The sequence below is a fragment of the Sorex fumeus genome, unplaced genomic scaffold (assembly GCF_029834395.1).
Source record: "Sorex fumeus unplaced genomic scaffold, SorFum_2.1 ptg000131l, whole genome shotgun sequence".
Lineage (NCBI taxonomy): Eukaryota > Metazoa > Chordata > Mammalia > Eulipotyphla > Soricidae > Sorex > Sorex fumeus.
Window position 1 is genome coordinate 38907742 of NW_026606188.1, and position 15832 is coordinate 38923573.

The following is a 15832-nucleotide window of genomic DNA, read 5'->3' on the forward strand; positions in this document are numbered from 1 at the left end:
GAAGAGCAGACAGATCTACTTCAGCCTGCGTCACACTTCTTCCAACTAGGGAATATGGCAAAGGAAGAAGAGAGTGGTTGTTTATTCATTACACAGATGCTACTCCTTTGGTGCTCTTAGTTTAAAATGTTTAGTCACTATGACTTACAATACTGTTGATGATGGGGTTCATAAGTAGAACACCATCATCCCAACACCAACCCCCCCACCCAAGCGTCTACTTCCTACCATCTTGTCTCAGGGTCCCTCCCTCAAGCTGCAGTGGTTAGGGAATTCGCTACACCAGTTCTAAGTTCTGTTGCCTTTGGCCCTTTATTATCCCCTTACTATGTTTTTCATGTCCCATAGATGAGGGAGATCATTCTGCTTCTGTCCCGCTCCTGTGGACAAACCATTCAGCATGACACCCCAGTTCTGTTCAGGTAGCGGCAAATTGCGTGATTCGTCTTTTCTGACAGCCAAGTGATATTCAATTGCGTGTACGTACCATAGTTTCTTTATTCAATCATCTGTTCATGGACACTTGGGTTGTTTCCAGATTTGGGCTATTGGTGCTCTTTCGCTCTCTGTTTTGCCTTTTTTTCTTAAAGGAGCTTCTGAGTTCTAAGGAACTGTCAGAACAAATGCTGATAAGCAAAGCTCCCACTAAAGGAAACACCAAAGCTTCATTCACTCACAGTGTGATGTGTGTAGTGACACCGCCAGATATCAAAAAGGGCGTCAACACAGTCCAGCATGAGGGGCAGGATCAGCTGAGGAGAGACCTTCCAGAGGGACTGGCAGCCTCAGTCACCGCAAGCATGGCAGATGGGCCTGGCAAAGGACAGGCAGGACTGAAAGAATAACAGTCCAGGGGGCTGGGGCGATAGCACAGCAGGTAGGGTGTTTGCCTTGCATGTGGCTGACCTGGGTTCGACTCCCAGCATCCCATATGGTTCCCCGAGCACCACCAGAAGTAATTCTTGAGTGCAGAGCCAGTAGTAATCCCTGTGCAATGCCGGGTGTGACCCAAAAACAAAAAAAATAAAAGAATAACAGCCCACCTCAGTCTAGCTCTTAGTCATTCACTGGACTGCGAGCAGAAAAAGCTCTAGGGCAAAAACTAGAAAACAAACAACTGAGTCCCTATGTTACTTGGCTGCCTGGGAGCAGCCAAGCTCCCTCCTGATGCCATCTGAGCTCAGCAGCCAACGCAGCTCAGAGGTGGAACGGTGAGGTGGGCTGGAGGCAAGACCCAAGCGGCCACTGGGGCTGAGGTAGTCAGGATCTCTCCCTCCATTCAGTTTCCTTTCATTTCTGACGGGCAACAAATGACCTCATTTCCATCCTCCTCGCCCTCCCAATCACGATCATAGAAACAAAGGAGAATTCTAAAACTAATGCCACAGAGCCACCTACAGGGGGAAAAAAGAAGCTAAGCTAGCCCAGAAACCTTAGCAGAGACATCCTGGGAAAATAAAATGAAATTCCTCAAAGTGACTAGTTTCCAGAGAGGCAAGTGAAAGACAGAGAAGGAAGAACGGAAAAGAACCATCATAATAAAACTAAAAGAACTCAGAAAATCGCAAATGTACACATGTAAGAACTACATAATCATGAGGGAAGGCTTTGTCAAAGAGATGGGAAATATTTTTAAAATACGAGAACTGATGCTGCGATAGCACAGCGGGTAGGGTGTTTGCCTTACACGCGGCCGACCCGGCCAACCCAGGTTCAATTCCTCCGCCCCTCTCGGAGAGCCCGGCAAGGTACCAAGAGTATCTCACCCCATGGCAAAGCCTGGCAAGCTTCCCGTGACGTATTTGATATGCCACACACAGTAACAACAAGTCTCACAATGGAGACGTTACTGGGCCCAGTCGAGCAAATCGATGAACAACAGGAGGACAGTGACTGTGACAGTAAATAAAACTGAATCTAATTTGGAAAGCACAAGCAGATTCAATCTGGGGGGAAAGGACATCAGAAACTGAAGGAAAAATCTCAGGTAGGAAAGGACATACAAGATTTAGAATATAATGTTTATGATAACTCCCAGGATCCATTAAAAGTTGTAAACATCAGTTATGGTGACGCCTGCAGGTGAAGATTGTGTGTAGCCCCTATTCATTACAACTGCCACCACAACTAAGACGAGGGAAGAGAGTTGGAATAGGAGCTTGCTCCATCCACTCCATACACTGACTTGGTATTGCAGTACCTCAAGGAATAATGCACTTCCCTCAATAAAAGCATTTTTTAAAGATAAGTAGAGCCAAATATGAAAAGTACTTTCCACCAATAATATAACTATGAAATAGCCCTTTTTGCTTTATTCTAATTTTTAAATGATAAGTCACTATAAAAACAAATATATGTTTTAATATAAATGTAAAGAAAATAAACAGTAATGTCAGAAATAAACAATCAGGCACTTTTTAAAGATACAAGATCATTGTTTTCAAAAGATGTAAATACACACAGATAAATCACACGTAAGGCAAATATAAACTCATAATAAGCAATAAAAACTTTGCAGTAGCTTGAAACTTTATTCATTCCATACTTTTATTAAAAAGAGCTAATCACGTACCATAATATTGTCCGTTATGTATTCAGAAGTACAAAAATACCTTGAAGATTGAGTTCTATGCCTATCAGAAGTTATAAAATACACTTATCATACATAGCAAATAAAATTGAACTATGTCTTGTAATACATTTCACAAATGCAAAACCAAGCTTTCTCTTTGGTTCAGAAAAATAAAGAGGTAGGTTTAAATATAGCAATAGCTGCTATGTTCCTAGATCTTCATTAAAAGGTTGATAATTTATACCAGAAATGATCATAAATCAAACAAGTTTAAGGAACTAAAGTAAAAAGCAGTAAGAGCAACTTCATCTAATAAATATTTTTCTAAGTTCTATATATACAAATCATAAAAGACAGTTGATGAATAAAAATGACTTAAGTAAAATTTTTAAAGTATGCAAATAATATTACAAATTAAGTTTTCCCTATCACAACTTCCAAAACTTGGGGCAAGAAAAACTATGTCATAGATATTTAATTTAAATATACATACCTATTATGGAAGGTCAATGTACTATCAATGTGTTCTAATCCCCTAGGTTTACATGCTGTCCAAATTAAGAATTTCAAGTGCAAGGAAATTCAACAGAGCAAGGAAAATGTGATGTTTTGCATCCATGATCAACCCATATCATACAATTAAGAAATTACAGATTTCTAAAAATAGTCCCTAGAGCCTTCCTGATTAAAAAGGAATCTGGTTCCAGTAGCAGGAAACAAAAGAGAAGGGTTTTATTTATTAGTGTTTTTCAAACCAACAACAGAATACACACACTCCTTCATATGACTTGTATTAATCATTTGGTAGTAATACACTGGCAATGTGCCACCCTCAGTTAACTGCATCTTAGCACAGTTCACATGAAGAAGTATTCATGAAAGAATTTTCTCATCAGTTCTCCTTACATGAAAGTGATACGAAAAGACCAGGGCATTCAAATGCCTTGGGCATAATTCTGCCACTGCCACTTCCATTTATTCTTTTTTTTCTTAAGTGAAGTAAAATAATTTTATTTACTTATAGAAAAAAATGGGGAAATGAAGAAAAAGAGAGAGACATGTTCAAGAGAAAACACAGTCTTCTCCAGGGGAAAAGAGCCAAGAGTATATCTCAAGTTAAGATGTGGGTCACTTAAATTCATTCTTATTCAGCCTAAAGAAAGACAAGGATTGGGGTCACAGTGATAGTACAGCAGATAGAGGATTTGCCTTGCATGTGGCTGACCAGGGTTCAATTCCTAGCATCCCCTCTGGTTCCCCAAGCACAGCCAAGAGTAATTCCTAAGTGCAAAGCCAGGAGTAACCCCTAGGCATTGCCAGGTGTGACACAAAACAAACAAAAATAATTAAAAAAAAAAACAATGAAATAATTCATACACATACTTAAATCCTATCACGTATATTTGTATGCAATAAGTTTTGTTTAATGATTCTAAAAGGAATCTTAATCATTCCAAAGGAATAAAAAGCAATAAAAATACATTAATCAATTTCTTTCAAGACTTGACTAATCATTTAAAAAAAAGGACTAGAGCTATACTACAGCAGGTGAGATGTTTTCCTTGAGTAAGGTTGACCCAGGTTTGATCCCCAGTACCACAAATGGGTCCCAGAGTCCAACCAGGAATGATCCTTGAGCACAGAGTCAGGAGCAAGCACTGAGCACTGCCAGGGTATAGACCAAAAACAAACAAACAAGGTAAAAAAAAAAGTATAAATGAACTTGCTGAAACCAAAGGAATCATGATTTATAATTCTACTGCACAAAAAAATTAAGTTCAAACAGGAACATTTTCAGTTTCACAATTCAAGATGGACTCGTAGAAAGGACTTAACAAGACGCACTAAAAATTGTGTGGCCTTTTCAAAACTGTATAAAAACATTTTTGAATATTTTAAAAGACTATTTTTAACATTGTCCTTATATAAAACTAAGTTCAAATGTTTGAAATAATCAGAGAAGATTTTTTTCTTTTGTAAAAATATGATTCTGTGTTGTAGACTTGCTGCAATTCTGTCGCTTTAGATTTTATTGAAAATTTCAATAGTTATTTGAAAGAAAAATATTCAACATGTCATTTCTGGGTCACTCCTAAAGTCTGTTTCATATTTTCATAAACCACATAACTGATGCCTACAGCAGGAAGCACCTTCATGAAGTTTGGGGCGATGCCACGGTAAAGGCCTGCTACTCCTTCTTTGGAAACTATCCGTCGAAAGAGGCCAACCATGTTCAGCTGAGGGGCTCCTTCCACCATAGCTGGAAAACAAACCAAGCCCACAAATATTTAAGCATGTTATTCTATAATAATATAATGAAAGAACACAATGTATCCCAAGGATCCTGAGAAAGTACCACTTGATATGAATCTTGTACAACACTTGAATCCATAATGACTGTGATTTATTAAGTGATTACTATGTGCAGACATTGGGTTAGTTATCTTATGCAGCAAAACTTCAAAGTAATTTCTATATTATGAGGGTGTAATCCGCAGCTTAGAAAGATGGAGAAACCTACACCTAGCTAGCAAGTGAGAATGGTGATGTTCTTATATTCCAAAGCCCACACTTTCTACCACCATCTCCCATGTCTCCACCAGTTTCTTCCCTTCAACAAAGTGTTGAGGAGAGAAAACTTCAATCTTGGGGGTAAGGGGAGAAAGGGGAATATTTTGAAAACTTAGGTAAAAAGAAGTCCTTGAGTTCTTGAAAAGGATTCAAAACCCAAGGAAAGGAGGGAAAATCTATGTTGCTAGCCCAAGGCCAACAGACAGGCCAGCACTACAGGGGCTCCCCTTCTGGCTACAGGTGGTTCTTGCATAAATCAGCATTCTTCCACCACTGGTCCATGGGTGAAGAAAGGCTGAAACGTACTGGTTATCGCCTTGGTTATAGCCGCCAGCCTGTGGACTGATAAACAGGACAGGTGCTAGTTCATAGATGTGAAAAGGTCGAGGAACCCTGGCATCAATGGTTCTGAGTAGCAGGAAACAGACATTGAAGGGATGAAGAAAAGGAGACAGGGCTGAAAAACAAACTGGTCTAGGTAATCAGAAGTTTTAAAATCCCCACTAAGAATTGTGGTATTTACGTTGAAGACACTGAAAAGTATTCAGATTGATGGACAAGACTAAAATACTTTTTATACTTTGACCTCAGAAACAAGTCTATACTTACTTTTAACACTCAGTTCATGTCCAGCATGATCATTTCTAGCTATTATTGTCATCCTGGTCCCTTTTCTACTGCTAAAAGTAGGTAATGGGTAAAGACATATACCAGATAACCTTATAGTATCTGCATTGCAAACCACAAACCACAATGCCGAAAATAGGCGGGGGTGGGGGGAGGGAGAGAGAGAGAGAGAGAGAGAGAGAAAGTACCTGCCATATAGGGAGGCTGGGAGAGGAGGGAATGATGGGAGAGAAACTGGGGACACTGGTTGGGAAAAGTACACTGGTGGAGGAATGGGTGTTGGAATACTGTATAACTGAAACCTAATCATAAACACTTTGTAAGGGTCTATCTCACAATGACTCAATAATAAAAACTTAAAAGTAAATAAATGAAGTGATATGTTAAAGGAAAAATAAAAGGAAAAGAAAGAAAGACAATAGGGAACATTAAGTTCATGTAATAACAAACAATACAGTGCTCACTTTGGAGAGCATTTACTAAAATCAGACTGATGTAGAGATAGATGATTGTGGATGTGCAAGGATGATACAAAAATTGGGGAATAACTCCCTATATTTTCATTTTGTTATTCCCCAAAATAATAATAATAATAAATCATAATAATAATAAAAAAAATAAACAAGTCTACCAGCCAGGCAAGGACTGAAACTGTAGTTGGCACAAGGGAGGGGAAGAGTGGTTGTGTGACAGTCTGAATCAGACAGCCCGTTTCTAAAGCCCAGCTCCCTATCTACCAAATGTATCACTTGATCACTTGATCCCCCATTATTCATTGATTTACTCGAGCAGGTGCCAGTAAGGTCCCCATTCATCCCTGTTGCGTGCTAGCGTAGCCCAATGGCATCTGTTCGTTCTAGGAACATGCAGAGCCTCAAACCGATCATTCAGGGTCTTGACGAAGAAGTCTGACCATCTTGTAGGTGGGCGTCCACGCGATCTTTTGACATCCCATGGAATCCAGTCAGTAATGGCTCTAGTCCAGCAGTTGTCTGTAAACCTCACTACGTGTCCAGCCCATCTGATTTTTGATGCCTTGGCAAATGAGACAGCGTCCCTGATTCTTGAGCGTTGAAGGAGATCAGAACTCCGGATTCTATCTCTCATTTGAGTGAAGCGTGATATTCCAAGCATAGCTCTTTCGATTCCTCTTTGAGAGACCCGAATAGCGTTCTCACCCTGTTTGCGTAGGGCCCAGGTCTCTGAGGCATATGTTAATGCAGGAAGAACAGTGGAATCAAAGAGATGTGCTCGTAGCTGGAGGTTCTTTGTCCTCTTAGTTATTTCTTCAACGCTCTTGAAGGCATTCCAAGCCGCTCTCTTTCTCCTGTGTAACTCAGGTGCCAGGTCATTCATCATGTTGATTTCTCGACCTAGGTATATATAACTGTTGCATTCAGAGATGGTGGTTCTGTTGACAGCGAATGGAGCGTCAGGAACGAGGCTGTTTCTCATAAACATTGTCTTCGTAAGATTCAGCTGTAGTCCGACCTTTCCACACTCACGGTCAAAGTCGGTCAGCATTTGTGCCGCTTGGCTGATGTTTGGTGTTATTAGAACGATGTCATCAGCAAAGCGGAGGTGGTGTAGTTGCCGACCATCTATCTTCACTCCCATTCCTTCCCATGCCAGTCGCCTGATGTTCTCAAGGGTGGCACTGAAGAGTTTTGGTGAAATGGTATCACCCTGCCGAACCCCTCTCTTGACATGGATGATTACTTCTTTGTAGAATGCTGAGATCCTGGTAGTGAATCTGTAATAGAGCTCACGGAGGATCCTGATGTATTGAGTTTGTATGCCCTGATTGGCTGGGGCTTCTATGACCGCTTCTGTCTCAACAGAATCAAAGGCCTTCTTTAAATCAATGAACGTTAGACAGAGTGGCACCTTGAACTCCTGAGAAACCTCAATGAGCTTAGTAATCGTGTGGATATGGTCGATGGTACTGAATCCTTTTCGGAACCCGGCTTGTTCACATGGTTGTCCTTCATCTAATGTTCTGCTAATCCTATTCAGGATGACTCGAGAGAACAGTTTGTAGATGACAGACAGTAGGCAGATTGGGAGATAGTTGCCAATGTCGTGAATGTCTCCCTTCTTGTATAGTAGTACAGTCTTGCTGGTTTTCCATTGGGATAGAACCTTGCATTCAGACAGGTAGCGTGTGAAGAGCCGAGCCAGTGTATTGATGAGTACTGATGGTAAGTTCTTCAGGTGTTCAGGTCTGATCTTTTCTGGGCCAAGTGCTCTTTGTTTCTTTACCAATGAGATGGCAAGTTGAATTTCGGAAGGGAGAACTTTGGGAACGACATATCCATTGTGCGGAATGTGGTATGTGGGCAAGTGGACGTGGCTATTAAAGAGATCTGAGTAGAAGTCATGAATAATCTTCTCCATTGCCCTTCTGGAAGATGTGATAGATCCATCAGGATGTTGGAGGGCAGTCATCTTGGTCTTGTAGTTGGTGAAGGACAGGCAGGCATTACTAATGCTTTTCTCGGCTTCTGCCGCATCTACCAGCACCACTGTTCTCCTGTCTTTGAGGTCATCCTTGATGGCTTCTCTGCATTGTTTTGCCAGCTCGGACATTCGCTTGTGGCTGCCTGAGGCATGTGCCAAGCCACGTTGGCGAATAAGTTCAAGAGTGTTCGAAGAAAGGTGGTTTTTTGTGGTTATCTCTCTCTTGGCATTCCTCGCACAATCATGGAGGTGCTGAATCATTCGATCATATTCCTCATCAATGTTGTCAATGACAGCATCTTCCCAGGTTGCCGCAATAGAGCCAAAGAGCTCCCAGTTGGTGGTCGTTCTGGGAGTTCTCTTCTTAAACTTTGCATTCTTTTCTCCCTGTTCTGTGAGGTAGAATTTTGCATGAAGGAGACAGTGATCTGATCCTGTTTGGAGTTTTGGGACAACTGCAACATCAGTTAGGCAAAACCGCCGATTGAATATGATGTGGTCTATTTCGTTGTGGAACTGTCCACCAGGAGACTCCCATGTCCAACATTTAGATTCAGTCTTTTGGAACTGTGAGTTACCATGGAAGGTCTTGGTTGATTGACATAATGAATTCAGACAGTCTGTCACCCTGTTCATTCCATTCTAGGCCATGGGTCCCGATGTGGAGTTCATCGGCTGACCTTCTTGGTCATATCTTGGCATTAAAATCATCGACAATGATCTTGTAGAAGGTGTGATCTTCTTTATAGAACTTCTCCAGCTCCATGTAGAACTTCTCAATTTCTCTTTCACCATAATTGGATGTTGGTGCGTAGACAATGAAGATAAAAACTGCCGGCAGTGAGCCACATCTATTCAAGTGTAATCAAATTATACCAAATGTATAACCTTGTGGAAATTATTTAACTCACTTTGGTCATTTCTTGAAAAAATGAGAATACCTTCATCATCCCTCAAAGAGGGTTATGATGGTTCAATGAATGTACACCAAAGTTTAACTTATTAGTTGCATTTTTCTCTGATACTATATCAACTTATAGCTTTTCAAATAAGTCACATGTCTCATTTTCTCCTGCCTCGTACCTTCACATACTGAAATGCTCTTTTTTCCACCCTGCAGGAGCCCAGCTCAGTCCCACTTGTCTTGCTCAGCCCAGTTGTATTGTTTTGTTTGGGGGGGCTCTCAGTAGAACACTGAGCCACTCCTAGATGGCTGAATGGTTCAATGCCGGGATTCTAGGATGCAGTGCTGCTCAGAACCTAAGGATCTCGGACCCCTGGATCACTCGGTGGCACTTGGGGGACCACATGGTGCCAGGGAGAGAACTGGGCATGCATCCTTTTTTAAAATAAAAACAATCCCCCAGCATGTATTATCATCTGGTAATGGCATAACAGCGATCCAAACAATATGAGCAAATGCTTTAAAACTACTTTCCCCAAAGAAACGTCTGAAACACAAACTGCAGCACCTTCTCACATTTCTCACTTCACCCATCCTTTCTAGTTGGAGACTTTGGAGCACAGTAATATTATCTCCTTTTAGCGGGATCTGACCCAGTTGTTTCCTTGACTTCGTTTTTGCATGAATCTCTTCTGCATCATCTACCATGAGGTTCATATACTCATCAAAACCAATGATGCAGCCCTCTATCCGCACATTCACTTGCCATAAAGCCAAGCCTGAATCTGAGATCTATTTTTGCAAGTATCTGAAGATTATGGCTGCACCATCACCTTCTAAACTTTTTTGGCCCTGGCCACAGTATGCTGTGGTGGAAATTCACAAAGACTGCATAGCTAGGCATACCTCTTAACCTCTGTACCATTTGCCTGACCCCCTCAACGTTCAGTTTCAGTGATAATGTTCTCTAGTTCCTAAGTTAAGTTAGAGTTCCTGTGATAGCCTCTCAGTATCTATATTGCAAACCATAATGCCCAAAAGTAGACAGAGAGTATGGGGAAAACTGTCTGCCACAGAGGCAGGGGGAGGGTTGGGATGGAGTGGGGAATACTGGGGACATTGGTGGTGGAAAATGTGCATGGTGGAGGGAAGGGTGTTTGATCACTGTCTGACTGAAACTAAAATATGAAAGCTTTGTAACTGTATCTCATGGTGATTCAATTTTTTAAAAAGTTCCTTTGCTCTGTGAAACCCCCACAGAGAGTAAAGTGGTTTAATTACATCTGTTAACTTGATGAATATTCATCTTTACCTCTCCATAATGGCAGAAGTTACATCTATCTGACTCTGGGATGTTTTAACCCTAGCGTCTGGAAGTGTGTCTAGCAAGGGGCAATGGCTCAAGTCTCACTTAATGTTTGACTGTAGCACTGTAGCACTGTCCTCTCGTTGTTCATCGATTTGCTCGAGCAGGCCCAGTAACGTCTCCATTGTGAGACTTTGTTGTTACTGTGTTTGGCATATCGAATACGTCAAAGGTAGCTTGCCAGGCATTGCCGTGCGGGCGAGATATTCTCAGTAGCTTGCCGGGCTCTCTGAGAGGGGTGGAGGAATCGAACCCAGCTTGGCCAGGCCGACCATGCACAAGGCAAATGTCCTACCGCTGTGCTTGACTATTTGCTGGAATATTGGGAGTATGGGACTTGGAAGGGAGATTGGGGATAGAGCTGAAGATGTTCAGGATAAATTATTATAGAGAGCTGAGAAACAGCAAAAAATAAAGGGAACAAAAGGCACTGAAAGTCAACAAAGAAAATAATCAGTGAGACAGAAGGAAGATCCAAGAGTATTGGTGTAAATAAAGGAGACTGTGTCATAGGGGGAAAGGATCTTAGTTCAAAAGTTGTGGGGTCTTATAAAAGCTGACAATTCCATCCACCATTTACCAAGACCTTGACAAAAGTCAGTGCTTTACATAGACTGCTGCTAATTCTTATAACATTGCACAGTTTTCATTCTTATTTATAGATGAGAAAACAAAAATCTAAAGACATTTGGAGCATAGGACCTAAACCCAAATCTACCTATTAACAAAATTTTATGTCCTCTTAAAATAAGCACTCACAAAATAGTATTAAAAAAAACTTTAAAAAAAAACCTTACTTTGTTTAAATGTAAAGCACGGGTAAATGATACACATTCAGGGGCCAGAGGGACAGAACAATGGGTAAGGCACTTGCCTTGCACAGGGTCGATCTAGGTTCAATTCCTGGCACCACATATGATTCCCCATCACTATGATGAGTGATTGCTGAGTGCAGAGCTGTGAATAAGCTCTGAGCACTGCTGGGTGTAGTCCCCAAACCAAAACCAAAACAGCACATATGCAGTGTAATGTGATATTAAATTTTCATGATGAGAGCATAGTGACTAGGAAAGAACTTTTTAAAAGGTTCCTTAGGAAAGAAATAATGGGGGAAAAACGTTAAGAAATACTAACGGAAAATCATTTTCTGGTGTCTCACAAAATCTTAAGAGTTCCCAAAGCACATTACTGATGCAGTCTTTCTACCAGAATATTTCTGTAGTCAAAAACTCACCTTGAGCCTGCATGCGAGTTCTCACCAAAGACAATGGGTAGCTGGCCAGCTGCCCACAGGTGCTCGATAAGGCCCCACACCCCAGCAACACCACCACCCCAGGGTTTACGGAGTCTTTGGCAAAGTTATCAAGCCAATGGGTCTTCAAGAGCTGTCAGAAAAACACAATAGAAGAAAAATAATGAAGGAACAAATTAAGAACTGCTCCTACTCTTGTACGTATTAACACAAATATTTTCACAGCTCCTCCCACTCTGGGAGAGACAGCCCCATTTCTATTTTTTTTCCCTTTTTTAATGGATCACCAAGAGATACAGTTACAGACTTACAAACGTTTGTGCTTACATTTCAGTCATACAATGATCGAGTACCCATCCCTCCGCGAGTGCCCATTCTCCACCACCAATGTTCCCAGTACCCCTCTCCCCATCCCACCCTATGGCAGGTGCATTCTCTTTTACTCTCTCTCTCTCCTTTAGGGAGTTATGGTTTGCAATGCAGGTATTAAGTGACCATCACGTTCAGTCTATAGTCTACTTCCGGCACATCTCTTTTCCCCCAGCATGGGATGCCGGCTTCCAAGCCATGGAGCAATCTTCCTGGTCCTTATCTCTAGTATCCTTGAGTATTAGTCTTCCATTTTGAGACAGCCCCATTTCTGCCCAATTGGGCAGAGCACTTTCTGAAGCACAAGTCACAGGAGGGTGTGGAAGCTCCATCCAGAGGATAGCAAGACACCAAGGATTCAAAACACATGGGGTTTGCATACTTGTTCTTCATTCTTCTAAGTGTGAGGACCAGTAGCATACCAAACATGATCTAAAGACCATTTCCTATGGCCATTAATAAAAATGCCATACTACTATTAGTTATATCCCATTTTATACCTCATCATGTATAATCCCATTGAGTATTTTTTAATAAAATCTGAGAAAGAACTATTCTACTCTCTTCCCTTGTCTTAGTTGTGGTGGCAGTTGTAATGAATAGGGGCTACACACTGAGTGTAACTTTTATATACTTTAAAAACAAACTTAGTATAATACTTGGTATAACAATTATAGCTATACAATTATAGTCAAAGGCATTATATACAACCAGAAAGCTAAAGCAATAGTTATTATTATATACTGTCTCTCTGACTAGAATGTTTCAGCCAAGTTACTTTTATGTACATCAAACTCCTTGGCCATCTGTGTTTAGATATTCTACAGAGACTTCAAGCTCAAGATATAAAGCATTAAATTCATATCCTTCATTCCAAATGAATCTAGTCTTCTTCCAGGATTTCCTGCCACACAGTTTTTAAAAGATGCTCACAGTAGATGTAGATGTACATTTACTGCCAGCAAATATATATCTGAAAAACATAAATCAACTTGTTTCATTCATCTGGCTTGTCCTTCACTAGCTGTCAGTCACCTTCAGACAGAAGCTTCAACTCAGAACACATAACCTTTCAAATCTGAGCAGAACGTATTTCTTTAGCTTCATCGACTAACAATTCTCAATGTTATCACATGCCACAACTACTCGTTATTCCCTAAGTTCCTATTTTCTCTCAAATGTTTATGATTGTTCAGCATTCCAATTAGCTAAATGATAATATGTTGAATGGATAAAAAGGATGTTGCCTATGGAACACTCACTTCAGATCTAATGATATAAGTCAAAAGAATGGAGAAAAACATATTCCATGCAAACAGGCACATAAAGACATTAAGGCATTCAAATTAAGAAGAAGTAAAAATTACCCATATTCATAGATAAATCAGCCTTTTCTATAATAATACTAAAGAAATACTTAAAACGAATAATTTCAACAAAGTTAAAAGATACAAAATCGATAACAATTGCATTTTGATACAATAAATGATAAAAAATATGAAATTAAATAAACAATTCTATTTATACTAGTATTGAAAATAATACTTAGCAATAAACAGTAATAAAATACTTCAGCAATAAGTGCTGAAAAGTACAAACACTGCTAAAAGAACTAATAATGACACAGATTACTGGTACTCATCCCAACCTTATACATTAGAAGACAAAACTTGTTAAAATATGAACTAAACCTATTAAGAATGTTTTTGATCATTTCAAATATTATATATTGAAGTTCCAACCACCAATGAGATGGGTTTTGAGATGGAACCTTTAGGGAAGTAATTAACTTTAATAAAATTATGGTGGTGAGGCTTGATGCAAAAATTTTAGTGTTATTTTAAAAACAATTTTAAAAATGAGAACTCTCACTCCTTCAATCTCTCTATCCTCTCTGCCCCCTCTACAACCACCCCCCCCCACACACACACACACAAAGAGCTCCCTCTCCATGCGTACATCAAGGGAAGACCATGTGAGAAAATAGCAAGAAGGCAATTTTAACTGTATTCAATCCTGAGAGTGAGAATTCACCAGGAATTAAATCAGAGAGTACCTTGTTGGATATCTACACTCTAAACCTGTGAAATGATTCATTTTTCTTTTTCCAACTTAACTAGTCTATGGAAAGTTTTTATGGTTTTGATGGTATCATAGGCAATCTAATTTTCAAAACAATTCCCTTCTCAAATCCCAGTGACAATTTTTAATAAACAGAAAAAACATCCTAAAATCTGCCAGGAGTTAGGATCCCTCAAAGGTATCCACAACTAGTGAAATAATACTGAAAAAGAAAGTTGGAGATACAACACTAGGAAAGGTCTGTGAAGTTCACACCCCTACAAAAACATGAATGAACTTTGAAGGTATTTTGTTAGATGAAATAAGAAATGCCAGAAAGAACAAATACAGTAAGATTCAACTTCCATGAAATAACCATAGAAAATAAAATCGCAGAGATCAAAAATATATCAGAGATTACTAGTGGGGGTCAGGACAGTACTTACAGAATTTATGTTTAGGGTGACACAAAAGTTTTGAATGTATCAGTGGTGATTATACAGAAATGTGAATGTAATTAAAGTCCTTAAATTGTACACTTAAAATTGTTAAAGCTGAGTAATTTATATTTTATGATTGTAAATTAATGTCCTGTCTGTCTTCCAGTTGTTCATCGATTTGCTCAAGCGGGCCCAGTAACGTCTCATTTTAAGACTTGTTGTTACTGTGTTTTGGCATATTGAATGCGTCATGGGTAGCTTGCCAGGCTCTGCTGTGCAGGCAAGATACTCTCGGTAGCTTGCCGGGCTCTCTGAGAGGAGCGTAGGAATCGAACCCAGCTCGGCCGGGCTGGCTGCATGCAAGGCAAACACCCTACCGCTGTGCTATGGCTCCAGCCCTGTAACTTAATGATGTAATATAATTCATCAAATTATATACTTTAAATGGGTGATTTCAATGTATGTGAATTATATTTTTATATGTATGTTTTTTAAGTGGAAAAAAAAGTTCTCTATAAGAGCTTTCATTCCCTATATCACTCCTTCTCTCAACTATATGCTGGGTCCCATCCTAAGACCCAGACTTACTTCTATCATAGTAAAACTAACCATACTATGTTTTGTTTGCCTTTTCCTATTGTCAGACCTTCAGTTTTTCAAGGCAGAGACTGACCTCCCCTTTCATTCCCTATCTCCAGCTCCTAACCCAGAGATTTGGACATACTATGCGCTCAATAACTGGTCCCAGATTCATAAGTTATTAAATGGTTTAAATAGCATAGCTGATCTACAATTTATATTGAGTTTCCTGTTTAATACAAAGGGACATATCTGTACTACCCAGATATATCACTCTCTTAGATTCACCAGTGCCATATTTTTAAAAATCAAGAAAAGGTACATATTTTCATAGTCTCTCTGCCCTCATAAAAATGAGGCTAGCCATCATCTAAGATGAGCTATAACTAAATGTGCATCTACTCTCTTAATAGAAATTATTTGCAGAGAAATCTAGCACAAAAGCAACCACAGGAATACAGGATCTCATAAAAAAAAAAATAAATAAAGACCAGAGTCTGGAGCAATAATACAGCAGGTAATGCATTTGCCTTGCACGTGGCCAACCCTAGTTCGATCCTGGGTATCCCATGTGGTCCCTTGAGCACTGCCAGAAGTAATTCCTGAATGCAGGGCCAGGAGTAACCCCTGA

General features: G+C 40.0%; 1 protein-coding gene across 1 annotated transcript in view; it reads right to left on the reverse strand.

Moving 5' to 3' along the window:
- Positions 1–4557: 4557 nt before the first annotated feature.
- The window catches only part of SLC25A24 (solute carrier family 25 member 24), a 61512-nt gene continuing 50237 nt past the window's right edge, over positions 4558–15832 (reverse strand). The window contains exons 9-10 of the mRNA XM_056139123.1: positions 11735–11885; positions 4558–4832 (exon numbers count right to left, since the gene is read on the reverse strand). Of these exons, the coding sequence (XP_055995098.1) occupies positions 4648–4832; positions 11735–11885 (336 nt within the window). The 3' untranslated portion in view covers positions 4558–4647. The remainder of the gene's footprint in view (positions 4833–11734; positions 11886–15832) is intronic.